Consider the following 27,110-nt stretch of genomic DNA (forward strand, 5'->3'; position numbering starts at 1 on the left):
ATGGGTCAGGATATAATAACCTTAGATTAAATTATCAGGAATCTGTGGCTTCTCTATTAAAACAATGCTGTCTTAAATAAGCACTCTAAAGAATCATTCAACAGTGCCCATATTTTAGCAGCAAAGTTGGAGATATCTCCAAAAGAGATTTCAAACATTTTGTCTCTACTGTGTTTTTGTTGTTGTTGTTGTTGTTGTTTTTCTCTACTGTGTTTTTTTACTATTTGTCTGTGGTGGGGGTAGTTTTGATCCTGAGTTGGGAATTGAATGCCTTCTGACCTTTTAGAACAAGATTCCCACACTTTTTATTACTAACCACATGGATAAACTATTTTTTGATCATACGCCTAAGTATATATTTATAAATTGTATACTTGTACTACTATGTCAGTATGCAAAAACAAAAGGGATTACTTTTAAAAAGGAAGTCAAGAAATGAGCAAAAGTTTTGATATTTCCCACTTGATAGTCCTGCTTGCTCTCAGGTGGATATGTGTTGCTCTGAATGCAACACATTCAGAGTGTGATGCTGGAGAATTTTGCCTATGGTTTTGGAGATTATGGCCTCCTCAGAAGCCTTGGGTATGGCGGCCCCTCCTCTTCACATTACCCAGGGTTCCCGTCTGAGATCTCTTCTTCCCTTCGGGGCTGGATTCTCGATGTTGCCCTATTCACTCACTGGTGAATCTTGTCGCTGCAGGTACAGGTGCAGGTACAGCAGTCTCCGCAGCAGGTCTCGGCTCAGCAGCTCTCCCCGCAGCTCACCGTTCACCAGCCTGCTGAGCAGCCCATCCATGTCCAGGTGCAGATCCAAGGCCAAGCAGCACAGCCGACAGCCCCCTCCATCCAGACCCCATCTCTGCAGAGCCCCAGCCCTTCGCAGCTGCAGGCGGCCCAGATCCAGGTGCAGCACATGCAGGCGGCCCAGCAGATCCAGGCTGCAGAGATCCCAGAGGAGCACATCCCACATCAACAGATCCAGGCTCAGCTGGTGGCTGGCCAGTCTCTTGCTGGGGGTCAGCAGATCCAAATCCAGACTGTGGGTGCCCTTTCCCCACCACCGTCCCAGCAGGGCTCACCTCGGGAAGGGGAGCGGCGGGTTGGCACGGCCAGTGTCCTCCAGCCAGTGAAGAAGCGCAAAGTGGACATGCCCATCACTGTGTCCTACGCCATCTCAGGGCAGCCGGTGGCCACCGTGCTGGCCATTCCACAGGGCCAGCAGCAGAGTTATGTGTCTTTGAGGCCCGACTTACTAACAGTAGACAGTGCCCACCTGTACAGTGCCACTGGGACCATTACTAGCCCTACAGGAGAAACTTGGACCATACCTGTTTACTCTGCCCAGCCCCGGGGGGACCCTCAGCAGCAGAGCATTACTCACATTGCCATTCCCCAGGAAGCCTACAACGCAGTTCACGTCAGTGGCTCACCCACAGCCCTGGCAGCTGTAAAGCTGGAGGATGACAAGGAGAAGATGGTGGGCACCACGTCTGTAGTGAAAAACTCCCATGAAGAGGTAGTGCAGACCCTTGCAAACTCTCTCTTTCCAGCACAGTTCATGAATGGCAACATCCACATTCCAGTGGCTGTGCAGGCCGTGGCAGGCACATACCAGAATACAGCTCAGACTGTCCATATATGGGACCCTCAGCAGCAGCCACAACAACAAACCCCCCAGGAACAGACGCCACCGCCACCACAGCAGCAGCAGCAGCAGCAGCAGCTCCAGGTTACTTGTTCAGTAAGTGAGACTTATCTGTAGGGCAGCCTGCTCCCTCAGGGCCCAGTGCAACACAGAACTTGCCTGGTAACCTCTTTCGCCTCTGGCTTGTTTACAGGAATGACGTTGGTCTTGCAGTAATACAGTATTTAGTATTTTAATTAGAGTTGGGGAGAGGGGACAGGAATGGCAAGTGAAGCTGTGGAACGGCAGGAATTCTAGCCTGGTACCTGAAGGTAAATGAAATGACCAGTAACTGCTTTGGGGATAGATGCCTGGAGTGCTTTTTTGTGATCTCTTTAGGAAGGGTAAACTTCTAGGTAGAGACTAATGGGTCACCCCAAGTGTTATCTCTGTCCCAGAAGCTGCTTCCTGCATCACAAATGAACAGATCTAGTGGAACCCCTGTAGTTTAGCACACAGGCTCTAAACTCTTCACAGTTGAGAGGGTGTTAAATTGTTCCTCCTTTAGTTGTCATCTAAAGATGGACTACACTGGACACAGTATAAGTGAATTATGAGATCTAAAATACCTTCTGGTGGGCCTGTTAAAAGTGATCATCTTTGGGGAATTCCCTGGTGATCCAGCGGTTAGGACTCCACACTGCCACTGCAGGGGGCATGGATTTGATCCCTGGTTGGGGAATTAAGATTCCCTCAAGGCATGTAACATGGCCCCCCCCCCAAAAAAAAAAAGTGATCATCTTGGGAGTCTTGAATAAGCCCCCTTATGCAGTGGGACTTTCCAACCGTGTTTTTACGTTCCTTAAAAAATAGTTAAGACAAGCCATGGTTAATTGAGTTTTCTGTCATGGCAGCTATGTTGAGCTAAGTTGTTTTGTTTTTTTTAATAAATTTATTTTATTTTTGGCTGTGTTGGGTCTTCATTGCTGCACACGGGCTTTCTCTAGTTGTGGCGAGCAGGGGCTACTCTTCATTGCGGTGTGTATGCCTCTCATTGTGGTGGCTTCTCCTGTTGCAGAGCACGGACTCTAGGTGCGCAGGCCTCAGCAGTTGTGGCTCGTGGGCTCTAGAGCGCAGACTCAGTAGTTGTGGTACACGGCTCAGCTGCTCCATGGCATGTGGCATCCTCCCGGACGAGGCCTTGAACCCGTGTCCCCTACTTTGGCAGGCGGACTCCCAGCCACTGCGCCACCAGGGAAGCCCTGAGCTAAATTTTTTAACTTTTTATTTTGAAATGATTTTAGATTTATAGAAAAGTTGCAAAAATAAAACTGTTGAAAAATTTTTTTTAAAAGAGGCACTTTTTTAAAATTTATTTTTGGCTACGTTGGGTCTTCATTGCTGCGCATGGGCTTTCTCTAGTTGCAGTGAGCGGGGGCTACTCATTGTGGTGGCTTCTCTTGTGAAGCACTGGCTCTAGGCGCACGGGCTTCAGTAGTTGTGTCACGTAGGCTCAGTAGTTGTGGCTCGTGGGCTCCAGAGCACAGGCCCAGTAGTTGTGGCGCACAGGCTTAGTTCCTCTGCGGCATGTAGGAATCTTCCCGGACCAGGGATCGAACCCGTGTCCCCTGCATTGGCAGGTGGATTCTCAACCACTGTGCCACCAGGAAAGCCCAGAACTGTTGAAATTTTAACTTTAAAATTGCTTGGCTCTTTTATCTTTTCTAATTGTTAATCTTCTTAAGGCTATCAGAGATCCACCTTTTAAGACTGTTAGTAAAGTTTCTGGTCCCTTGTCTAGCAGACATTTAGAGTGGATGTAGGGCCTCTGGTCTCATGGGACTGGTGAAGGTAGTGTGCCTCAGCACAGGAGCTCTGGGAATGCATGTGAGGGAGCTGGCACAAACAAAGCACTGTTAGACCAGGGACCACACTCAGAAACTCAAGACGTAAATGATTGGGTAAGCAAAAGCTGACCGAGTGGTTTCATAGAGGCAACAGTATGTTAATCTTAAGTGACTTTGTTAAGGACCTATTAAATATCCAGCTGTCAGGCCTAGAAGTAGAACAAGACAGTGTCATTGCTTCGGGTAGCTTATAGTGTAGTGGAAGTGAGAACATATGATTTGTTTCTGTAAAGTATAAAGCAGCATAATCAAGTGTGACAATGTGTGCTACACACACAAAGTCAAGCTGGGAATTCAGAAATCAATCTAGGTTAAATGTCAGCAGAGGTATCTTTGTGGAAAAAATGGCATTTGATCTCTAGTTTATAGCTTAGATTGACAGAAGGATGGAGCAGGATGAATAAGAGCCAGGGGTGGACACAAGTGATATGGCCTAGGTTAACATGAGAGGAGGAGAACCATGGGAGAGGATTTAGTACAGGGGGCAAAGGGGCTATCTTCCCGAAGTAAAGAGCTGATACGATCTGTGGTAGGAAAATTTTCCAGAATCCTAAGTCGTGGTAATAAGAAGAATCAATTACTGGTGTGTAGAATTGATTGCATGTAGGAGAGACCGGACAGGAGACTTGTAATGGTGCTCTGTGCTGACCTTTTGCTGACAGGGATGGAGCATATCAGGCCTCTCCTCTGCTCTCCTGGGCCTGATGTTCCAATTTGCAATTCAGGACTCTTGTTGCTCATTGGGCTCTGCTTGTAATTTGCACATCTGGGCCCTTCAGCAGGAAAATCTTTTCTAGAGTTCATTTTAGTAAGTTCATTTTAGCGTTCTTCATGTTCTTCAGAGGCTGTGTCTCCTTTGGCAAAGTCTTATAGCGACGTATGTCAAGGGTTATTACCAGAAAAAGAAAAATTGGGAAGAATACCCATCATGCAGGAAAGATGAGTTTGTCCATTTACACCACAAATATCCCTCTGCTCTCCTTATCAGGCTCTGTTCTAGGTGCTGGGAAACAGAGGTGAATAGGAGAGTCTGACCTTGGAGCCCTCGTAGCCCATGGGAAGATAATTGTGCTGTGATGTGAGTTGAACCCTAAGGAGCGCTGATGTGTTCCTTCACCTGGCATACCCTTTTTGAAAGCTCTTTTATATCCTATCTTTAAAACCAGATTTGTGGCTAAACCTCCCTCCCTTGACCTCACACCCACCTCCATCTGTTCCCCTATTTCTCCACTTTACTTTATTCCCAGAGTTCTCAAAAGGATTATCTGCACAGGCTGACTCTACTTGCTAACCAGTTTTCCCTTCAACTCATGACTGGGTCTGCTCTTGTTAAGGTCATCAGTGACCTACCTCCCTGTGGCCAGATCCAACAGACGTGTCTGTTTTTATCTCACTTATAGCAACACACAGCACAACAGACCATGCCTGCCTTCTTGAAACTCTCCTTTGGACTTCCATGTTATTATGCACTCCTGGTCTTCCTCCTACCCCACTGGTTATTTTTCCTTCTCAGGAGACTTTGCTGAAGCCTCCTTCTCTTCTGTCTGAGCCATACATGTTGTTTCTCAAAGCTCTGTACTAACCCTCTTTTCTCCCTAAGGGATTTCTCTCCATTGTCATGATTTTCAGAATCCTCTAGATGTCTGCTGCAGAAGGTGATAATCACTGACACTATCTGCCAGGCACTGTCCTTAGTGTTGCATATATTAACTCATTTAATTCTCACACCAACCTTAAGAAGTGTGTACTACTATCTCCATTTTACAAATGAAGAAACTGAAGCACAGAGAGATTAAACAACAAGGCCAAAGCCACCTTTTAGTAAGTGGGAGAGTTGGCATTCAGCCTTGGACAGGCTGGCTCTAGAGCCCATGTCTTATACCATGTACTGCATTAACACACAGATCTTTATCCCTAGACTGTACCTTTCCCCTTAGGACCTTTCCCATACATTCAGCAGCCTACTTATTTATTTACTTGCATTTGTTAAACATATCTCAGCACTGCATTAGCATCCCCTCTACTACTATCAAAAACTATCCCATCTCAAAAAGTGATACCATCATCCACCCATTTGTTTAAGCCAGAAACCCAGGAGTCATCCTTGAGATCCTTGAGTCTGCTTTACTGTACTCCTCACAGTCAATTCATCAACAAGCCACATTGATTCTACCACCAAACTTCTCAGAATCTCTTAAATCATTTCACTGCCACCATCCTGGTCTTGGCCACCAGCACCTACTTCCACTTTTGCTCTTTAATCCATTTTCTACAGCTCAAGAATAATTTCCTTAAAATGTAAGATTATGTCACTTCCCAACTTAAAACTCTTTCAAGGTCTCCATTACAAATAGGAAAAACTCTACACCAAGTGTAGAAGGCCTTACTTGAATCAGTAGTTTTCAACCTGGATGAGACTTCTACTTCCCCTACCCACTGATAGACATTTGAACATGTGTAGAAGAATTTTCGTTGTCGGGATGATTAGGAGTGTTACATGTAGTGGGTGGAGGCACACAGTGAAGGGACCCTGGCTAATAAGACAGAGAAGCACTGCCCTAAATCCTCTGGCCCCCACCTACTTACCCAGTCAGACTCCTACTAGATTTCTAGCTTGGGTAGATGGTGTTGCCATTGAACAAGGTAAGAGAGGGAACTCTGAGGAGAATACTTCTGGATGGGCAAAGTGATGAATTCTCTCCGTAGATGTTAATGTGAGGTGGCTTTCAAATGTTCAGCTGGAGATGTACAGTACCCACTGGGTATATTAAAGGACCGTCTAGCTTAGAGTCACAGAGTTAGCAATCATTTCCACAAACATGGAGATCTAAACTGGGAAGGTGGTTGAGACTCACCAAGGAGAATGGTAGTTGAACTGAGAAGTGTGTCTAGAGGGGAGCTCCAGGGTTGACAGACATTTAAGGGCCTAGCACTGGTATTTCTTTATTTCCTTGTTTGATGATGTATCTTATATCAAAGCTAGTAGGGTAGTTTTTATTTTTATTTATTGATAAGCAAATTTGTGTCATGAATAAATTATTTTGCCTTCAATTTGAATGATTTGGCTTTCTTCAGCCCTTTAGTAGGCCCTGGCATGGAAAATTGCTCAAGGGAATTTGTTCCCAATGTAGATAGATGTGTGAGACCCAAGAACCTGTGCTTTGTGTCTGTGTTGGTGTCTGTCCTGCCTGATGGGGATTGTGATTGAAGGTCATGGACATTCTCTGCCCCTTTGGCTGCATGGTTTGGCTGTCAGACCGTTGAGGATGGGACTACTCTTCCTTTGGAGGCAGGAAGGTAAAACAGTGCCTCCTGTCTCTAGAAAATGTCCTTATGAACCAAAGCAGTATTATTGAGAGGAACATGAAGGATGATTTTCAACCATGACTGGACATTAGAATCACCTGGAGAGCTTTTAAAAATACTGCTGGCAGGCTTCCACCTTCGACCAGTTAAATCAGAATCTCTGTGGATAAGGCCCAGGCATGGGTGTTTTTTAAAATCAGCCAGATGATTTTAAGGTGCAACCAAGTTTAACAGTCTGGACACTTGGTACTCAAAGTATAGTCTGCAGACCAGCTCCCTTATTTGGGAGCTTGTTAGAAATGCAGAATCTCAGGTCCCACCTGAGATCTTTCTAATTAGAATCTGCATTTTAATAAAATCCCCAAGGGGTTTATTTGCGCATTGTAGTTTGATGAGCAGTGCTTTGTGCCAGTAAGTTCTGAGCAGTGACTAAACGTTAGAATTGCCTTTTTACGTGGGAAGGTTTTAAAAAGACTGATACCTCTTTAAAAAGAGATTCTGGGGTGGAGCTCAGGTATTGGTGTTTTTAAATCAGAGATTCAGGGCTTCCCTGGTGGCACAGTGGTTGAGAGTCCGCCTGCCAATGCAGGGGACACGGGTTCGTGTCCCAGTCCGGGAAGATCCCACATGCCGCGGAGCGGCTGGGCCCGTGAGCCATGGCCGCTGAGCCTGTGCATCCGGAGCCTGTGCTCCACAACGGGAGAGGCCACAACAGTGAGAGGACTGCATACCACAAAAAATCAGAGATTCAAAAGTACAGCCAAGACTAAGGAGCTTTGCACTAGTCTTTGCTGTCTCTGGAGTAAAGAATAGAACTCCAGAGGTTCTTGGAAGTACGACAGCAAGGAGAAGAGAGGTTTTTTAATTAAAAGAACTATAACTTTTTTTTTTGAGATTTTTTTTTTTAGAACAGTTTTAGACTTACAGAAAAATTACAGAATTTCCATAAACCCCACACCCAATTTCTGCAGTTATTAACATCTAACATTAGTATGGTACATTTGTGTTTTGTTTTTGTTTTTTACTATAAGTAACATTTTCCCAGCAGTTTTGCCAAAAGGCCTTTTGACACATTTTGATGGTTTCTCTTTCATAGGCTCAAACTGTCCAAGTTGCTGAAGTTGAACCACAGTCACAGCCACAGCCTTCCCCAGAACTTCTGCTTCCAAATTCTCTGAAGCCAGAAGAAGGGCTTGAAGTATGGAAAAACTGGGCACAGACCAAGAACGCTGAGCTAGAGAAGGATGCTCAGAACAGACTGGCGCCCATTGGGAGTAAGTGTTTGGGAGGGAAAGAGGGTTGGACTCTGGCAAAAATGCAATGGTACTTAAGCAGCAGGAGGACAGAATGGCAGGAAAGTGGTGTCCCTTGGCTCTCTGGGCACTAGGGCGCACCATCTGAAATAGTATGCTGAATTCAAGACAAGCAACAAGCAGGCCAGACCTACTATAAATGAGCAGAATTTGTGGGGTTTGCCCAAGATCAGGCATTTTTGTACACATGGATTTCTGGGACAGAGAGACTTCTGGGAGGAGATATGAATTAGTGAGTGCACTCAGGGGCCCTCTTCCTTAGCATTATCCTCACGTACTTCCTCATATTACAGAAGGTGGATTTTGTGTTTTTGCTTTCATGTCTTGGTCCTAATAATAATTGGGGGGATACGTGAGGTAGGAAGGATTTTGGTAAGGAAACCCTTTGTGTAATAGGGCAAACAGGATTATTGTCTTTGTAGGCTAGTTCTGATCGTAGATACAAGTGACCATTTTCATCCCAGCGCCTTCATGGGTGGTGTCTGCTCTGAAACCTCCTTCCAGGGATATGAGCAACCAGTAGAGGGACGGCTGTTGCCAGGACCCTCACTCACCTCTGGGGCTTGTGTTGCAGGGCGTCAGTTGCTGCGATTCCAGGAAGATCTCATCTCTTCTGCTGTGGCCGAGTTGAATTATGGGCTCTGTCTAATGACACGGGAAGCTCGAAATGGAGAAGGTGAACCCTATGACCCAGATGTGCTGTACTATATTTTCCTGTGTATTCAAAAGGTAGGAAACAGAACTTCACAGGAACATGTTTGAGCTGTGTTCCCATTGGGTATTTGCTGGGTAGTCAAATTAGTAAAATGACAGGCAAGTGGTTACAATAAAGACATTCTCTTTCAACTATATAGTGAATTTTTAAATGTATGTTTTTTAAAATTGGAAAAGATCTACATGTTCACTTTAAAAAATAAAACATCATCATAATCCCACTATCTAGAGAAACATCTATTAAAATATTTGATATATTACCTTAGAGCCTTTTTTTATCATGGAACATTTATATAACCCTTTTCATTAAAGTAAACATGTAGTTTGCAGAAAAGCAGTTTATCCATAACAAAGTCTCGTGCTGACATGTAGCTTGTCTTCTCATTGTTTCTGCATTAATGCAAAATAATTATTTGGAAGTGTCTAGCTAGAATATACAACTGTAGTTAGGTTGTCAGGACATCTAGGATGAAGATTAACAAAGAAATTCATTTTAGGACTGGCAGTTTAGGAGAGCAGAGGTGGATTTCTTAGTGTTTGAATGCTATTGTGGAGAAGCCCACAGTATGATGGAAGAACACTTGCTAACTAGGACTCACCCTGTTGCTTAGGCCTGAGAAAAGCCCATCTCCCACTTTGTTCCTCTTTCTTAACCAGTCACCCAGAGCACTGGGTGAAATGCTCTACATGCTTTGTCTCATTACATGCTCTCTCACTCCTGGAAGGCAGGCACAGTCATCTCCTTTTACAAACAAGGAAACTGAGCCCCCAAAGTTAAGACTCCCATGAGTTACTAAACTTATACCACAGCTAATAAGAGGCTGGCCCTGGAGCCCACATCGTGATTTTTGCTACCACAAGACAATGCCTTGCTTGGGTGAAATAGCATTCACAAAATCTGCCCCATTGACCCAATCTCAAGAGTGTTGTGAGAGTCAGTTCACATGCTGAAGTATACTGTGAAAGTGCCGCACACTGGACAGTTTTTTTAAAAAATTTATTTATTTGGCTGCGTTGGCTCTTTCTCATGGCACGTAGGATTTTTGTTGCGGCGTGTGGACTTCTCTCTAGTTGTGGTGCATGGGCTCAGTAGCCCCGCAGCATGTGGGATCTTAGTTCCCCAATGAGGGATCGAACCCAAGTCCCCTGCATTGGAAGACAGATTCTTAACCACTGGACCATCAGGGAAGTCCCTGCTGGACAGTTTTGACTTGGTGTGTTGGTTTGTTAATGGGGGAGGAATGGGTAGGGAGAGGTGAGGGTACTGGTAGAAAAATGTTTGCTTCCCCACAACAACTTGCCCAAGAGACTACCGACAACTTTTATTGATTATTTTTCTTTTAGTATCTTTTTGAAAATGGACGGGTTGATGACATTTTCTCCGATCTTTATTATGTTCGATTCACGGAGTGGCTGCATGAAGTTCTGAAGGACGTTCAGCCCCGAGTCACTCCACTTGGTAAGAATCTTCCTAGTCCTTGGATGTCTTTAGCACCTGGGTTTTAAAAAGATCACCTGGGGGGAAAAAAAAAGATCAGCTACTTGTGTGGCTAGCTGTGATACAGCCTGTGGGTGAGGAGGCTATAAATCCCAGGCACCTAACATCAGTCTGTGTGCTGCTTGGCCTGATGTGGCTCACCAGACAGAGAATCTGGCTGGTTCCAGTGTGGCAAGGACACAGGGGCATGCAGAGTGTGGGGTAGTTACTCCATTTTTTTTCCCTATTAAAATTTATTGATTCAAATTAGAATCCTTGTAAAAATTAAGAATTATAAACTATTTCATCTGTAGGTTAATTATATTACATATTGAGTTTTTTCCCCCTTATGTTTAAATATACATTCTACATATATAGAACATAATTTTTGCTTTACCCATGGATAACCTGGGCAGCATGTTGTGTTGGAAAGAACATGAGTTTCGCAGTAGAATGTTTGAGGTGTTTTTTTTTTTTTTTTTTTTTTTTAAATAAACTATTTTTGAGAGCAGTTTTAGGTTTACAGGAAAACTGAGCAGGAGATACAGAGAATCCCATATACTCCCTCACACAGCGTTTCCCCTATTATTAGTACCTTGTATTAGTGTAGTGTATTTGTTAAAATTGATGAGCCAATGTTTGGTACATTATTATTAACTAAAGTCTGAAGTTTACATTAGAGTTCACTCCTTGGGTTGTATCTTCTGTGGGTTTTGACAAATGTATAATGACATGTATCTACAATTCAGTATCATACAGAAGTTTCACTGCTTTAAAATCCCCCATGTTCCACTTATTCATCCCTCCCTCCATTCCCCTGACTCTCTAGCAATCTCTGATCTTTTTTACTGTCTCCATAATCTTGCCTTTTCCAGAATGTCATATAGTTAGAATAATTTAGTGTTAATTTCTTTCAATAACTTCATTTAATGCTCCTGCATGTCTTTTCATGGCTTGATAGCTCATTTCTTTTTTTTGCTGAATAATATTCCATTTTATGAATGTGCCACAGTTTGTTTATCCATTCACCTATTAAAGGACATGTTGGTTGTTTCCACGTTTCGGTAATTATGAATAAAGCTGCTGTAAACATTGTGTGCAGGTCTTTGGTGAAAGAATAGACAGATCCGTGGAACAGAATAGAGAGTCCAGAAGTAGAACCACACAAATATAACCAATTTATCTTTGACCAGGGGGCAAAGGCAGTTAAATGGAGAAAGGATAGTCTTTTGTTTTGTTTTCTTTTATTTTTTTTGGCCTCGCCATGTGGCTTGCGGGATCTTAGTTCCCTGACCACGGATTGAACCTGGGCCATGCAGTGAAAAGCACCAAGCCCTAACCACTGGACCGCCAGGGATTCCCAAGATAGTCTTTTCAACTAACGCTGCTGGAACAACTGGACATGCACATATTTTTTAAAAAAATGAATCATAGACCTAAATGTAAAGGTATAAAAACTCCTAGAAGATAAAATAGGAGAAAATCTAGGTGACCTCAGGTTTGTTGGTAACTTTTTAGATACAACACAAAAAGCACAATCTGTGAAACGAAAAAATTGGTAAGTTGGACTTCATTAAAATTTAAAAAACAAACAAACAAAAACTTACTCTCTGTGAAAGACATTGTTAAGAGAATGAAAAGACAAGCCACAGACTGGGAGGAAATCTTTGCAAAACACATATCTGATAAAGGACTGGGATCCAAAATATATAAAAAACCCTTAACAGTCAACAATAACAAAACAAAGAACCCAATTAAAAAATGGGTCAAGGATCTGAACAGTTGCCTCACCAAAGAAGCTGGCAGGTAAGTATATGAAAAGATATTTAGCATATATCATCAGGAAATGGCAAATTAGAACAGTGATGGGAGTTCCCTGGTGGCCTACTGATTAGGATTTGGAGCTTTCACTGTCGTGCCTCGGGTTCAGTGCCTGGTCGTGGAACTGAGATTACGCAAGCCACGTGGCACAGCATGCATAAATACATACATACATACATACATACAGTAATGTACCACTATATACCTATTAGAATGGCTGAATTCGCAAGCATTCTCTTACCTTAGGATCCAGCAGTCATGCTTCTTTGTATTTACCCAAATGAGTTGAAAACCTTATGTCCACACGAATATCTGAGTTTTAATCCTGGCTCTGGATTTAATAAAATGTGTGTTTAACTTTTTCTTAATCTTTTTTTAAAATTGAGATATAGTTGACATATAACATTATATTAGTTTCAGGTGTACAACAATGATTTGATACAGTATGTATATATTGCAAAGTGATTTAGTCTAGTTAACATTTGTCGTCATAGTTACATGCTTAACCTTTTAAAAAAAAAATTGTTTAAACATTTTTTGAGCGCCTACTATGTGCCAGGCAGTTCCAGGTGTACATAATATAATTCAGTAGTGAACAAAATGAAGCTTACAGTCTAACGGGCGAGACTGTATAAATAATCACATTAATTTATGATAATTAAGTGCTTTGAAGAACAAAGCACAGAGAATGGAAAGTATTATGGGTACATTAAGAGGGAGGCCTCTCTGAGGGGATGTCATTAGAACAGACACCTGAGTAAGTGAATCACTGTATGTGATCTGCAAAATTTCAAACCAAGTGTGGCTATATAAAGTTTGCTTAAAAAAACATTTTATTATGGAAATTTCAAGCACATACAAAATAATCAGAATAAATTAATGACACTCCCATGTACCCGTGGCAAATCTTGTTCCATATATACACTGCCTGTTCCCCACACCGTGTTATTTTGAAGTAAATCCCAGACACTTTATCCATAAATATTTTAATATGTTATTGACATTCCACAATGCCATTATTATACTTTTTTTAAAAAAGATAAGTCCATAATGTCATCAAATTCTACCCTTTGTTCGAATTTCTAATTGTCCCATAAATATCAGAATTTTATTTGTTTGAGTCAAGTTGCAGATGAGGTCCGCACGTTGAAATTGCTGTAATACCTTTTAATGTTTAGCTTTAATCTTTAATTTCCCCCTTGATTATTTTTCTTGCAATTTATTTATGGAAGAAAATAGCCTTTTAAAAAGTCTAATTTTTGCTATTATATCTCCATGCTGTAATTTAACATATTCTTCTGTCCCCTTTATTTACAGTTAATTGGTAGTTGCATATAAAGACTTGATTAATCAAGTTTTGGTTTTTTTGTGTATTTTCTTTTTGGCAAGGTTACATCATAGATGGGTTACTTACTTCCATCAGGTGCCCATAATGTTTGGATCCATTAATTCATGAGGAGTTGCAAGCAGTGGTATTCTAATGTTATCACTTCATTATTAGCTGAAATACAAAGAGAAACTTTTCCTCATGAACTCTTTGAATTCCTAGCAGTATAGATTGTATAGAAGAGACAGGATAAGGGCTTGTTTCTTCTTCTTTGTTTAGTAGTTTTCACAGTAATGAGTTGGTTCACCAGCTTCCTCCAGCTGGGTTTTTTTGGTTTGTTTAAAGAATCATTGTGAGCTAATTAATTTAAACATAATTAATATGATTCAATTCATTGTACTTGTTATCTTTAATGATGCACAAATTGTCCCATCTTTGGCCATTTGGAGCCTCTTTAAATTGGCTCTTAAGTTCATTTGACATGACCCTACTTCCTTGATTTCTGGTTTGCCAGAATGTTCCAGGCTTATCCTGGACATTTTCTGTCACCCAGTGTGGAATTGATCAGTTCTCCATGGAGCCTGGTACTTTTCAGTGTTAAATGGTATTTCGTTATCACAGTCTGGATGGTAGGGGTGCTCATTGCTCCTTGGGTTTCTAGGCCTAACTAAAAAAAATTAATATAAAATAGATCATTTTGATGCTTTGCAGTTCAGATTCAGAACTATGAGACTTTTATATGTTGTTTCCATCTGTATCTCCTTTTGCCCGTGCCAGGAGTTCTGGTTTTCAGGCATTAAAGTTCACTTTAACTTGTGTTGTTAAGAAGTGATTATAGGGAAGTGACACCGGGTGGCAGAGTGAACCCAGGGAAAATAGGGCATGCCACGGTATGCCTGGGGCCACTCTTAGGGCTGCCCTTCCCTCCTCCCTGAGAAGGGCTATCTTCTGTCACTCACCCCGCTTAAGATTTGTCTGAGAGCAAGGAAGTTTATCTCATTGCCATTGGGCCACAAAATAGAATAGTAGAGGCCAACATTCCCTAAAGAGATGGAAGTGCACTAATAGAGTCAGAGGGCCAGCTTTGGCAAGAACAGAGAAAAGGAATGTATTGGGCAGATCATTCCCCTGCTTCTAAGAAGTGCCACCCTCACTCCCTGCCTGGAGAATCCTGAAACTCCTGCAGAATGCTGGTGTCTGCTGCTGTTTCACCATGCCCTCAGTCCCTGGCACACATATACTTGGACATTGACTGTTGAATGAACATATGAAGGGGGCTTGATGATCAGCCCAGGTCTCATCTTCCTTTGGTGTAGACCTGCCTGCCCAGGGCTCTTGATCAAACCACTGCCTTAGCCCCTGTCCAGCTTTCAGTTAGCTTATGAACCAGGGTCTTACTGTAAAACTTGCCCTATGGAGGAAACCAAAATAGATCTGAATATCATTCTCCCCTTTTTCCAAAGGGGATGAGAATGGGTTTGCTTTCTAGAGATGGAAGACATGAGAAGTTTAACAAGGGCAAACGGGCATGTATACCAGTTCTTTGGGCCCTGGCCTGGATACCTTTGAAAGTATAATGAAAGCTCTGTACCCTCTTTTCAGAGAAGTTTGCATATATGCAGAGAGGTTGGCTTATACTTTTGGGTGTTTCTGAGGGATGTCCTTCTACCCCATATTAATCTGCAGTTAAAGGAAGAATTAACATCAGGTGAGAGTGATCATGTAGGGCAGTGGTTCTCAAAGTATGGTGTTAGGAACTTGTTGAAAACACACATTTTCGGGTCCTGCCCAGAAACTTGGGTTGGGACTCAGCTGTTTGTGTTTTAACAAGTTTTCCAGATGATTCTGCCATATCCCAGGAAGACTTCTCCAGTTAAGCTTGTACTCCTGTGTGGTACTGTTGTGCTTCACACCTCCCATCCTGCACCTTTGAGGGACTGCCTGCCATCCTCTTGTTGTAGCAGTACTCTGTTCCTCCTAGGCTATGTCCTGCCCAGCCACGTGACTGAGGAGATGCTGTGGGAGTGCAAGCAGCTCGGCGCTCACTCCCCTTCCACCCTGCTGACCACCCTCATGTTCTTTAACACCAAGTAAGTGTTCTAGAGGCTCCATGCTTAGCCACTGCTGGCATCTACCCAGTGAAGAGGGTAGAAACTATCCAGATGGACTTCTAATACCTTTGACATATACTTGAGAGCCTTTGAGCTACTGAAAGCCCTCAGCCCCACTTGGCTACATTTTGTGTGCTGACCAGTGAGGCAGACAGCCTTGCCAGATCCCTACCATCAGTCTTGATAAGATTCCTCCACTAGACAGTGTGTTTGGGTGTGGGCTTGCCAAGATTCTGGGAGTGTGGGCAGTGGCTCCTCTGAAGCCCTGATGGCGGAGGGTAAGTCACGGTCTCCTCCTGGCACCCCTCCCTTTGCCTTGCTTTCACTTGTGGTGCAGATACTTCCTGTTGAAGACAGTGGACCAGCACATGAAGCTGGCCTTCTCCAAGGTCTTACGACAGACAAAGAAGAACCCCTCTAATCCTAAGGATAAAAGCACGAGTATTCGGTACCTGAAGGCACTTGGGATACACCAGACTGGCCAGAAAGGTAGGGGAAAGAGGTAGGGGTTGCAGAAACAGGTGCTACTAGTCCTGCCCTGCCCTTGTGCCTGGGGGACTAGTAATGAATGTGAAGATTGGGATTTGCTGGATAGGAATTTTCCATTCCCTTCTCCCCAGCCATAAACTTCAAACTCTTCTAGAAGCAGAGACGCCCCAGAAATGATAGCTGCCTTTTCCTTTTATACTCACTGCCCATGCCTCACACCCTTTTCCTTCCCAGTATTTCCTGGTTGGGATGGCTGGAAGCCTAAGGTTTCTAATCTGAGCCTGAGTAAAGGCAGTCTGATGCCATGTCCGTGGTGGTGGTGGGGTATGTTTTATAGTTACAGATGACATGTATGCAGAACAGACGGAAAATCCAGAGAATCCACTGAGATGTCCTATCAAGCTCTACGATTTCTACCTCTTTAAATGGTGAGGAGGCTCTATTGTGACTGGGTGACGTGTGTGTGTGTGTGTGTATGCGCACGTGCCAAAGCATTCTCTAGTCACAGGCAGAGTAAAAACACACTTCTGAAAAGCTAAATATAGAAGCAACCTTATTGGTTTTCCCAAAGCATGTGCCCAGCACTGCTCCCTTATGGTCCACTTTCATGGAGAGAGGATGAAAGTAGAGGGAGGACAGTAGAGAGAGGCTGCCTCTGTCACATATTGAGCATAGCCCTGCATCTTCCTGGCCTTGACCTTTCTCACCAACACTGTCAATCTAAGGGGAACTCCTTTCCTTGGCTTTCATTCTCTCTTGCCCCTGCAGTTTGGTATATCGTCTTAACAGCAGTGCCAGAAGATCTTTCTACATTGTAGGTCTTGCCGTGTTACTTAGATTAAGACCTTTAGTGGTTTCCTTTTACTCTACAGAGAAAGACCGTAATCCTAATATGGCCAGCAGGGCCTTTCATGTACTCTCCCTTGTTAACCTCGTGTCCGTGTAGCTCTTGGCTCTCTAGCCACACTGGCTCTTCTCCACTGAAGGGCATCATGCTCTCCCTTCCTCAAGACCTCTGCACAGAACTTTTTGCTGTTGGGCAAACCCTGCCACCCCCTGCCTGTTTAGCTAGTTAGCTCCTATCCATCCTTAAAAGAGCTTTATTAGGGAAGCATTTCCAAATTCCCTGCCTGTTCCCTCCGGCTGTTTCTTCTGTAACCCTTACCACTGTTTGTTATTTTCTTTGTCTTTATGTAACTGTTTAATTGCTGTCTGTCTCCCCTCTTACCTGTAAACTCCATAATATAGGGACTCTTGGGTCTTATTCATTTCTTTTAATATCAGCACCTAGTGCAGGCCTGGCACACAGTAGCCCTTTGATAAATCTTGAATCAGTGGATGAATAACTGTTAGAGGATGGCATGTGCTCAGTACTTAAGAGAAGTACAGCACAACGTTGAGGGGGTGTGAGTCCAGGTAAAGGCCCCAGCATCATAGCCAAGCCGAGAAGTCAGAGTCCCTCAGATCAAGTTGAGGAATTATCAATGGATGGAGTAGAGGAAACAACATAAGCAAAGACTCGGAAATAGACTTTCTGGGTGCTGAAATTCGTTCAGAGTGGGATATGGTTGGACTCAAGTAGATGAGCCCTGGGAGCCCTAGTCAGAGGAATCACACCTGGCAGTGTGTGAGGGAGGAGCAGAAGATGGGCAGCCTAACACTGGCATTTGCAGTAACTCCAAAGGGACTAGAGGTAGTGTGTGTTGGCTGCATGGAATTTAGGAGCTGTGCCACCATGCTCTCCAGAGCTTCCCGTCTTTTGCAGATAGCATCTCTTCAGGAGATTCATGGTGGGAGGGTTGAGATCATGGTGGTTTTACCCAGCTTTTACCCATGTATTCTTCAGCCCCCAGAGTGTGAAAGGCCGGAATGACACCTTTTACCTGACGCCTGAGCCGGTGGTGGCCCCCAACAGCCCAATCTGGTACTCAGTCCAGCCTATCAGCAGAGAGCAGATGGGACAGATGCTGACTCGGATCCTGGTGATACGAGAAATTCAGGAGGCCATTGCGGTGGCCAACGCAAGCACCATGCACTGAGATCCCTCAGCCATGGTGCAAGGGAGACCATCCAGGAAAAAATGGACACTTTCACACTAAAGAAGAGGCCTCCAGTTTTTTCTTTTCTCTTTTTATTGGTGTAGTTATGAACCCTTTCAGACTGCTTCTATTTCAAATGTAAAAGGAAACTTTGCCCCCTGTGCATCTTCGTAAACCTGCTGTGGCAGACTTCTCAGCCCATGGGGGCTATGGGTTTCCTGAGAGCCAGATGTCCTAGACAGTTGCTGGCTGACTTTTTGTGTGTGGGGCCTGAGGAAAGGGCTTGGACTGTTAGGAGAAATGTCGCCCCTTCCCTTCATCCAGAAAGATGGAATTAATGATGGATGGACCCTCCAGGGAATCTCCCCAGCTGGCTTCCACTCTGACTGGCAGACTTCGCTGACCACAGGGGAGCCATGGTCTTTTCTTTCTTCATGCTCAGACATAAACCTAGCATCTTAATGGAAGGAAAATGAGGGGAACTTCAATTATGATTTATTAAAGACAATTTCTATTACACCCTCCTTTATGACAAGTGACATTTTAGATGTTAAAGTAAAAACTTTACCATGTCTTTTTTTTTTTTTTTGGCCTAACATTGAGGCCTTAAACCTGAGGCTTCTGTGCCTGATGGAATTCTTGTAACATACACTTGTGTATCATATAAAGATACCACTCTGTTTCTCTTATGTATTCTTAATCTAGTTGTTTATTAAGAATGACAAGCACGTCTTTTCAACATGCTAGTGAACAACGCCTCTTCATTTGGGAGGAGCCAGGCGGGGCAGTGGCAGCAAAGCCTTGCCTGTTGGACAGGGCGAGGTCCTGCGGGAGGGGGTAGCAACAGGAAACAGCCCTAGGGCGTGCTATGCGCCTGCGTTCCCTCCAGCCAGCCCCGCCCTAGAGGCATACGAGCTCTGTACGAGCGTGCTGCGTCCTGACGTCGGCGACGTGCTGGGCGCGGTGACGATATCGGCGGGTTTATATTGGCGCGGCCCAGAAGGCGGAGGCCTCTGCGGCGACGTCTTCGGAGACGCGCGGCCTTGCCCCGCGCTAGCCATGGCCGACTACCTGATTAGCGGGGGCACGTCTTACGTGCCGGACGACGGGCTCACGGCACAGCAGCTGTTTAACTGTGGGGACGGCCTCACCTACAAGTGCGGGCCTAGCGGGCTCACCTGGGCCAGGAGAGGAGCGGCGCGCAGGGTTGGGAGGCCGGGTGGGGCTTCTATTGAGCCCGCTTGGCTCGGGCGTGGGGGACAGGTTCCGGAAATTCCCCACCCATCTCAGGTTCAGTTTGACAGGTCTGAAGCGGGCGGGACGGAGGAGGCATCTTGGTAGTGCCTGAGATTTCCAGGTTAGAAACTCCGTTCTCTGGGCACATGGAGTTGTCAGGATGCCAGAGGCGCTGATGACAGCTAGGTGGCAGAAAAGGTCCGCTGTCTCCATCTCTACCTTGTTCTCTGCCTTGCCTGTGTTACTCGGGCTAGTTATTTCCCTCTCTGCCGGAATGCCTTAAGAGATGATTTATGAGGATGGTGTCTCAGGCTGCCATAAGCCTGACCCTTACTCCCAATTCCCCTCCCCTCTAGTGACTTTCTCATTCTCCCCGGGTACATCGATTTCACTGCAGACCAAGTGGTGAGTATGGACAGGAATTGGATCCTAAGTATCAAGGTTGGATAAAAGTGCTGCTGTCCCCTCTCGGCTATCTCAGTAGATTGGTTTTGGGGGTGGATGCTATGGAATGGTCTTACTGGCATGCAGGTCATACAGAGCACCTATTTTGCGGGGAACATGGCACCGCCCTGAGGTATATGAGGTGCTTTTGCACATTAGTTGGCCTTATTTCTTTAGGACCTGACCTCTGCTCTGACTAAAAAGATCACTCTGAAGACCCCACTTGTTTCCTCACCCATGGACACAGTCACAGAGGCTGGGATGGCCATAGCAATGGCGGTGAGCACTGTGGCATGTGAGGGCAGAAGCAGGGGCCCCATCTCTCTTTCCCACGGGCATACAATCATGCCACTCTTCTTCTTTGTCACTTTTCCCGTGTTTTCTTTCTGTGTATCCTGCAGCTTACAGGTGGTATTGGCTTCATTCACCACAACTGTACACCAGAATTCCAGGCCAATGAAGTTCGTAAAGTGAAGGTCAGAAGGGAAATGATCACTGTCAAGAGCTCCTGGGAATTGCACTGAGGTGGAGTAGGGTGGGAGTGGGGGAATTATTCTGATTTAGGATCCTTTCTTTCCCACTGTGGGGGTTCAATTCCTGAGGAGAGCCTGAGACCCTGTGTCTTAAAGCAACAGAAGAGGGCCAGGTGTACAGTGCCCTGCAGTGCACTCATGTCTCCTAGCTCTGGGTTTGAAGTGTTTGTGTGATTTGATCCTGTGGCACTGCCAAAGGGGGAGTTGGCACAGATCCCAGGCTTCAGACCAGAAGTCTGATGAAAGTGGTTCAGAAGTGCCCTTTTTCACCATCCCTTCCAGAAATATGAGCAGGGATTCATCACGGACCCTGTGGTCCTCAGTCCCAAAGATCGAGTGCGGGATGTCTTTGAAGCCAAGGCCCGGCATGGCTTCTGTGGTATCCCCATCACTGACACAGGCCGGATGGGGAGCCGCCTGGTGGGCATCATCTCCTCGAGGGACATTGATTTTCTCAAGGAGGAGGAGCATGACCGGTTTTTGGGAGAGGTGGGTGCCACTGACAGAGCACAGGCAAACTCTGACAGCCCAGGTTAAAGATAAAGTCTTCTGTTCTGTTGTCTGAATGGCAACTCTGAGGGCCTCTGCTGTCCAGGAAAGATGAACACCTGGCTAAGTTTCTGACCCTTTCATGGGGTTCCTGCATCCCTTCCCCACCAAAGGCTTTCAATCTGCCCAAATGTTTGCCAGCATACCCAAATTTTTTGCCACACCCAGAGTGGGGGCTGTGCTCAAGGACCAACTTCAGCCTCCTCTTGTCATTTCTCCGGTGTGGCTCTTTCTCCACAACGTGCTCCATGTACCTGATGTCCTTTCTACTAAATTCTCACTCTTGCCATTAGATTGCTGCAGACTGTTGGGTTTACTTGAGGGTAGTCTGGGTGCAGGTGTGTAAACATGGTGGTCTTTGGAACCTCACCCCTGAGTTAGGGCAGGGTCTGTTGGGAGGCCTGATCTCCTACTGCTGTTCCTCACAACTCCCCTCTCTTATAGATCATGACAAAGAGGGAAGACTTGGTGGTAGCCCCTGCAGGCATCACACTGAAGGAAGCAAATGAAATTCTGCAGCGCAGCAAGAAGGGTGAGTCCTAGAGGTAGGAAGTGTTCTGGAACCAAAGACCAAGGTCCTGATTTATGTCCTGCCCTGCCCCTAGGAAAGTTACCCATTGTAAATGAAGATGATGAGCTGGTGGCCATCATTGCCCGGACAGACCTGAAGAAAAACCGAGATTACCCACTGGCCTCCAAAGATGCCAAGAAGCAGCTGCTGTGTGGAGCAGCCATTGGCACTCATGAGGATGACAAGTATCGGCTGGACTTGCTAGCCCAGGCTGGTGTGGACGTGGTGGTTTTGGTGAGCTGCTGCACAGGCAAGGTGGGGTGGTAGGAACAGCTGTCATACCACAGTCTCATTGGGACTACCTTCCTGTCTCAGGACTCTTCCCAGGGAAACTCCATCTTCCAGATCAACATGATCAAGTACATCAAAGAGAAATACCCCAGTCTCCAAGTCATTGGAGGCAATGGTGAGACAAGACTGGGCACTGAAGGATGTGGGGCGAGAGTGGGGGAGCTAGGCTCCCATGTAGACCTTCATGTGAGCCTTTCCCTGTTCCTCCCTGCAGTGGTCACAGCTGCTCAGGCCAAGAACCTCATTGATGCTGGTGTAGATGCCCTGCGGGTGGGAATGGGCAGTGGCTCCATCTGCATCACTCAAGAAGGTAAGAAGACTTTGGCAAGGCCCTCAGAGACCTGGCTTTAGCAGGGCCCTTAGCCCCACATGCCCTGGAGCCAAGCGCTCTTACGGGAACTACATTGAGTCCTCCAGTAGGGGCAGCCCCAGGGCCAAACAGGCCCCTTGGATGGGTAACATGCTGGAAGTAAGACGAGCTCTCGTCAGTCTTCACCTGCCACTTCCCCCACCCCCGCCTAGCCTGGCCTCCCCGCTCCTGCTCCGTGCCCTCTCTAAACTCTGGTCTGTTTGTTTTATTTAGCGGCTCCCAAGATCCCTCCAGACATAAAGTCCCACAGCCCCAAATGCCCTTCTACTGTCACGGGCTGCTATAGTAAGTCCGGCCCGGTCCACTGGCCCGGCCCAGCTGCCCACTGCCCGGCTGCTTGGTTGACTGTAGCTGTAGCTCCCGGGGTTTGTGGTGCTGACGGGTGGGCAGGGCAAACTGAATGACAGACCATGGTTTTGGGAGCTGCTCAAGAACACAGCTCCCTCTTCTTCCTGGGGTGTTTGTAGGGCAGGACCTCCACCAGGTAGGCCCTGCTCTGCCCACATCTCCTGCAGTAGGCACAGCTTAAGGACCAACTCGGGGGCCCACTCTTCCTTCCACATGACCACTGCCCTGATCTTGCCTGAGCTGCCCACCATGCAGGGAGCAAGGGGTGGGTCTCTGGGTACTAACTGCACGGTGACCCCTACCCCACCTGATATCAATTGGGCGGGGCTTTCCCGGCTGCTGACTGCATGTGCCTGAGGCTGCCCTGGGCCATGCACATATGCATGCGCACATGCCAAGGGTGAGTGGGGGCCATCACAGCTATTTGTACTGTTTAAGGCTGATGGGGCAGCAGCCATCCCAGACAAGACTCTTCCTCTACCAGGCTGCAGTCCTGGTGCAGGTGTAACTGAGAGCTCCTGGGTGCTGATTTGTGGCCACAGAGCCTCTTGCCTGTCCCCACTAACGCCACCCCCATTTGTTCCTCCATGTCTCAACAGTGCTGGCCTGTGGGCGGCCCCAAGCAACAGCAGTGTACAAGGTGTCAGAATATGCACGGCGCTTTGGTGTTCCTGTCATCGCTGATGGAGGAATCCAAAATGTGGGCCATATTGCCAAAGCTTTGGCCCTTGGGGCCTCAACAGGTGAGGCCCAACATTCAGGGAGCCTAGTGGGTCTCCTTCCCTAATGCCATTCAGGATCTTCCCCCAGCATTCCTTCTGTCCATAGTTATGATGGGCTCCCTCCTGGCTGCTACCACTGAAGCCCCTGGCGAGTATTTCTTCTCTGATGGGATCCGGCTAAAGAAATATCGGGGTATGGGTTCTCTCGATGCCATGGACAAGCATCTCAGCAGCCAGAACCGATATTTCAGGTGGGACAGGCAGGTCAGTTGCCCTATGCTAACCCTGCACTGGCAGCATCATCCATGTTTCGACTTTGCCTGTGTTTCCTGCCTCTCCCTGCAGTGAAGCTGACAAAATCAAGGTGGCCCAGGGGGTGTCTGGGGCTGTGCAGGATAAAGGATCCATCCACAAATTTGTTCCCTACCTGATTGCTGGCATCCAGCACTCCTGCCAGGACATTGGCGCCAAGAGTTTGACCCAAGTCCGGTAAGCTTAGGGAGCTGGGACATTGGGTAGAGGGCCTGGTCCAGGGCCAGCTACCCACATCTGACTTCTGCCTCTCTTCAGAGCCATGATGTATTCTGGAGAGCTCAAGTTTGAGAAGAGAACATCCTCAGCTCAGGTGGAAGGTGGTGTCCACAGCCTCCATTCGTAAGTGACCAACCCTCTCCACTCCTCTGTCCTTGGGGTGGAGGTCTCTTCCATGCCTCCATGCTCCTGCCCTCACCTCACAGCTGGTCCTTCTGCCAACAGGTATGAGAAGCGTCTTTTCTGAAAAGGGATACAGCACACCCTCGGTTTTTCAATAAAAGTTTGAAAAAAAGTGATGCCTGATCTTTGAGGTCAACAAGTAGGTGGGGCTCTGCAGCTGCCACCATCATAGATACACAAAAACAAAGCACCTTCATTTCCAGAGAAAGCCTCATGCCCCGAGAGAAGGATGCTTCAAGGAACTGGAAGTGGCGGGTAGTACTAGATTAAAAAAGCCCCTCCTGAGGCATCTCAAAAGGCAGCTCAGACCCAAGGGTTTGATCTCAGAAATTGCCTGTGGCTGCTTAGGAAGGGTCACAGAACAGTCCATGGGGCTTTGGACTGGCATCCACGGGGCCTCCTGCTAGCCCAAAGTTTGGCCACCATGCGATCAGGTTGAGACCCACGTACACATTCTCTAACTTGAATCTCTAAAAGGACCTCGTGGAGAAAACACAGAGGTCCCCTCAAATCTGCATGTCAGCAAGTAGATAGATATACAGCTTAGAACAGGTGCCTATACTGTCTCCTGGCCTCTGAGAGGCCAAGCAGTGTAGACAAATAGATGACCCCTTGGTTCCTTCACAACCCCCTCCAAGAACTCACTAAGCCAGCAACTCCTGGCCAGCAACACACCTAGTACAAAATCAGAGAAGTGGGTTAAATTATTAATTTGCTGGCAAACAAGACAAGTGTTACAGTGACAAAGGGGGAGGGGCTAGTGAAAGCTTTGGGAACCCCTGCATTCTGCAAAAGGTGCTAGGGCCCTCCTGGATGGGTCAGGTAAGTTCCTGGTGGTTCATTCTGCAGCTTGGGCCAGAGATGTGAGTGCAGCCCCACCAGGTGGGGGAATGAGAGCAGCTCCTGTCACTCGGCCTTCATGACACAGGAAGTTGAAAGTGGCACAGGCATTGGGCTGCAAAGAGAAAGCCAGCATCAGCTGGGCTAGTGCTAGGCTTGGGCTCCCCTCCGCCTCCCAAGTCCCAGACATACTGTATCCTGCACTTCCACAGCGATGCCCCGCTGCCTCATGGCTCGCAGCAAGTGGGACTGCAGCCGCTCAGTCCGGTCTCCAGTGCCCACCACAACAATCTCTAGGGAAGGACGGACATGGCTAGTCTACAACCAGGTCTGTCTAGAGGGTGGCTTTCTGGGGCTAAGCACTTCAGCCCTCCCCTCCTCCAATACCTATTCGGGGCTCCAGCATCCAAAAGAGAGAGAAGCTTTCCTCGGTGATGTCCTGGTGGGAACCTACCTGTGTGGGGAGGAGACAAGTTAAATACAAGTCCACCTAAGTTTCCCCAGAGACCCTCTACTTGCTCCAGTGCGGGGCAAAAGAAAAGCCAGGTGTGCCAGGGACAGAATCAGGGGGCAGGCCTGTGACTCTGGCCCTCGGTTTCCTCACTGCAGGGAAGGGCTCACGTTCCACTGCACCACCGAGTGTGGGAGCAGCGCACAAGGCCCAAGTACGCGATTTCCGTTGACCGTGAAGCCGCGGCTGTTGTAGCTGTCGATGTACATATCGTGCGGGGACTCGCGCTGCAGCAGAGAGATGCGCGTCCGCTGGTACAGTTCGTCATCCGCCGGCGTGAGCCGATGCCCACGCCGCGGGGCCCTGCGGAGAGGTACGGTCAGGGTCTAGGGCGCCGGGAATCGCCGGCCGTAGGAGCGGGTGGTCAGGAATGCTGGGTCCGGGCTCACCATGGCAGCTGCGCGGGCGGACAGCGAAGGGCGAGCCGCGCTCGGTACAGGCTACGAAGTACGAACGCGGCGGCCATGGCGGACCGGCGTGCAGGGAGGCTGGCGCAGGCACAGCGGGGTCATGGCGTCACCAAGCCTAGCGCGATTATAGCGCCCCCAGCGTCGCGGAGGGTACCGCGCAGCTCGGCCGGCCCGGCGCGGGAGAGAGGAGGGAGCAGGCCAGGGGCCTCCGTCCCATAAGGGCAAGTCCCCCAACGCGGCTCCGGTGTCAGCACCTGACGTCCGCCCCTCCCCAGACCCCCGCAGGCCGTCCTGGAGGAGCCGGACACCTGGTGGCGTGGCTGGCCTCAGGGCACTGCCTGGGCCCCAGCCGCGGCCTGGCCCCCGGCTCTCAGCCATTACGCCGGCCTCCCGGGGCCCGGGGCGGGGCGGCCGAGCACCCGTTCGACTCCCGCACATCTGGCCAGGGCCAGGGCGTGGCGTCAGCCCCCAAATCGCTAATCCCGGCTTTAGAGAGTCGGGTTCCGAGGGCGGGGTAGGCAGCTCAAGTTTCCCTCGGTTATCCCCCCCGAGTCCCGCCCCTCCCTAACCGTCACAAGCGCGACCGTTGGCGCCGCGGCCGCGAGTCGCACGGGGCGTGGTTGAGCATGGATTGGCCTCTCCAGAGCGCGAGGGGGCGTGGCTGGTTGGTTTCGCCTTAAAATGGCTCCAAATCTGCGGCCAAAGCAAGCGGAAGGGGACGCTTTGGTAGGGTATTTCTAGGTGCTCGGCGGCCGACCGGGCCTAAACCGGACCAGACGTTGAACTAGACAGCGGCTGGAGCATCGCCTTGTCCTCGCTCACTTCGCTTGCGTCCCGAGAATTCCTTGCGCCCCGTCTTGAGCCGAATCAGAAGGCCTACTGGCGTGAGAATCGCTGGCGCCCGCGCAGGTTCTGGCATCTCCGCGCGCCCACCGTGTGTTGGCCTCAGGGGCACATTGCCGCGTCTGCCACCCTCGGGACGGGGCTGGCGGGAGGCTCGACACAACCGAGGACGGTCGCAATGGATTTCCGGGAGTCCCGTCGCTGCCGTGCGGGCCCATTGGGCCCCTAGCGCTCCGGGCACTGGCAGCGTCACCGGACAAAGGGTCCCGGGTGCCGGGGTGTCCCCGAGTAGGGTTTACTTCCCCTCCGATCCCACGGGCGCGCTTCCCTCTTGGTTGATCCCGAAGCCCGCCCCGCCACCGTCACTGCAGTGGCCCTGACTGCATGAGACCAACAGGACTAATCCTACCCCGCGGATCTAATCCGGATCGGGACCTGGTCCCGGGGAAGGCCCCCACCACCCATATTGTTTGGGGGCCTAGGTGAGCGGCTCATTCCCACTAGACTTGGTTTCACCTCCTGAGTCCGCCGACTGGGAGTGGAGGGTTTTGATCTGGCCCTAGGGCGAGGGATAACCCCCTCAACCCCACCCCCACCCCC

General features: G+C 47.7%; 3 protein-coding genes across 5 annotated transcripts in view; 2 read left to right on the plus strand and 1 right to left on the minus strand.

Annotated features, from left to right (window-relative positions):
• The window catches only part of QRICH1 (glutamine rich 1), a 54,149-nt gene extending 35,182 nt beyond the window's left edge, over nucleotides 1-18,967 (plus strand). For both annotated transcript variants that reach the window (XM_082847685.1, XM_082847686.1), the window contains exons 3-10: nucleotides 701-1,741; nucleotides 7,934-8,111; nucleotides 8,725-8,879; nucleotides 10,209-10,323; nucleotides 15,471-15,579; nucleotides 15,938-16,089; nucleotides 16,427-16,517; nucleotides 17,936-18,967. In XM_082847685.1, the coding sequence (XP_082703811.1) occupies nucleotides 701-1,741; nucleotides 7,934-8,111; nucleotides 8,725-8,879; nucleotides 10,209-10,323; nucleotides 15,471-15,579; nucleotides 15,938-16,089; nucleotides 16,427-16,517; nucleotides 17,936-18,128 (2,034 nt within the window). In that variant the 3' untranslated portion in view covers nucleotides 18,129-18,967. The remainder of the gene's footprint in view (nucleotides 1-700; nucleotides 1,742-7,933; nucleotides 8,112-8,724; nucleotides 8,880-10,208; nucleotides 10,324-15,470; nucleotides 15,580-15,937; nucleotides 16,090-16,426; nucleotides 16,518-17,935) is intronic.
• A 153-nt stretch (nucleotides 18,968-19,120) lies between these two features.
• Nucleotides 19,121-24,018, plus strand: IMPDH2 (inosine monophosphate dehydrogenase 2). Its single transcript, XM_082847687.1, has 14 exons — nucleotides 19,121-19,285; nucleotides 19,721-19,769; nucleotides 19,986-20,087; nucleotides 20,210-20,284; nucleotides 20,624-20,830; nucleotides 21,335-21,422; nucleotides 21,496-21,695; nucleotides 21,777-21,867; nucleotides 21,967-22,062; nucleotides 23,070-23,213; nucleotides 23,299-23,443; nucleotides 23,538-23,681; nucleotides 23,763-23,846; nucleotides 23,949-24,018. Exons 1-14 carry the CDS (start codon nucleotides 19,188-19,190, stop codon nucleotides 23,968-23,970), a joined length of 1,545 nt encoding a protein of 514 aa, XP_082703813.1. The 5' UTR covers nucleotides 19,121-19,187; the 3' UTR covers nucleotides 23,971-24,018.
• Nucleotides 24,019-24,592: 574 nt separating this feature from the next.
• Nucleotides 24,593-25,735, minus strand: NDUFAF3 (NADH:ubiquinone oxidoreductase complex assembly factor 3). 2 transcript variants are annotated; one of them, XM_082847140.1, is made up of 5 exons: nucleotides 25,647-25,735; nucleotides 25,431-25,560; nucleotides 25,134-25,200; nucleotides 24,939-25,039; nucleotides 24,593-24,861 (listed from the first exon to the last, which is right to left on the minus strand). In XM_082847140.1, the coding sequence occupies exons 1-5, from the start codon at nucleotides 25,721-25,723 to the stop codon at nucleotides 24,745-24,747; spliced, it is 492 nt and encodes a 163-aa protein (XP_082703266.1). In that variant the 5' UTR covers nucleotides 25,724-25,735; the 3' UTR covers nucleotides 24,593-24,744. The 2 variants fall into 2 exon arrangements, with proteins under 2 accessions (XP_082703266.1, XP_082703265.1); XM_082847139.1 differs by having other exon boundaries at nucleotides 25,368-25,560.
• Between the last annotated feature and the right edge of the window lie 1,375 nt (nucleotides 25,736-27,110).

The sequence above is a fragment of the Leucopleurus acutus genome (assembly GCF_964270905.1).
Source record: "Leucopleurus acutus genome assembly, chromosome: 10".
Lineage (NCBI taxonomy): Eukaryota > Metazoa > Chordata > Mammalia > Artiodactyla > Delphinidae > Leucopleurus > Leucopleurus acutus.

Excerpts from the sequence above, each read along its gene's own strand:
- IMPDH2 (XM_082847687.1), top strand. The coding sequence starts at position 19,188 with ATGGCCGACTACCTGATTAGCGGGGGCACGTCTTACGTGCCGGACGAC. Across the intron at positions 19,286-19,720 it reads GGGGACGGCCTCACCTACAA|TGACTTTCTCATTCTCCCCG; the intron begins GTGCGGGCCTAG and ends CCTCCCCTCTAG. Across the intron at positions 21,696-21,776 it reads GTGTGGACGTGGTGGTTTTG|GACTCTTCCCAGGGAAACTC; the intron begins GTGAGCTGCTGC and ends TTCCTGTCTCAG.
- NDUFAF3 (XM_082847139.1), bottom strand. The coding sequence starts at position 25,723 with ATGGCCGCCGCGTTCGTACTTCGTAGCCTGTACCGAGCGCGGCTCGCC. Across the intron at positions 25,040-25,133 it reads GATGCTGGAGCCCCGAATAG|AGATTGTTGTGGTGGGCACT; the intron begins GTATTGGAGGAG and ends GTCCTTCCCTAG. Across the intron at positions 24,862-24,938 it reads CTGTGGAAGTGCAGGATACA|CCCAATGCCTGTGCCACTTT; the intron begins GTATGTCTGGGA and ends TTCTCTTTGCAG.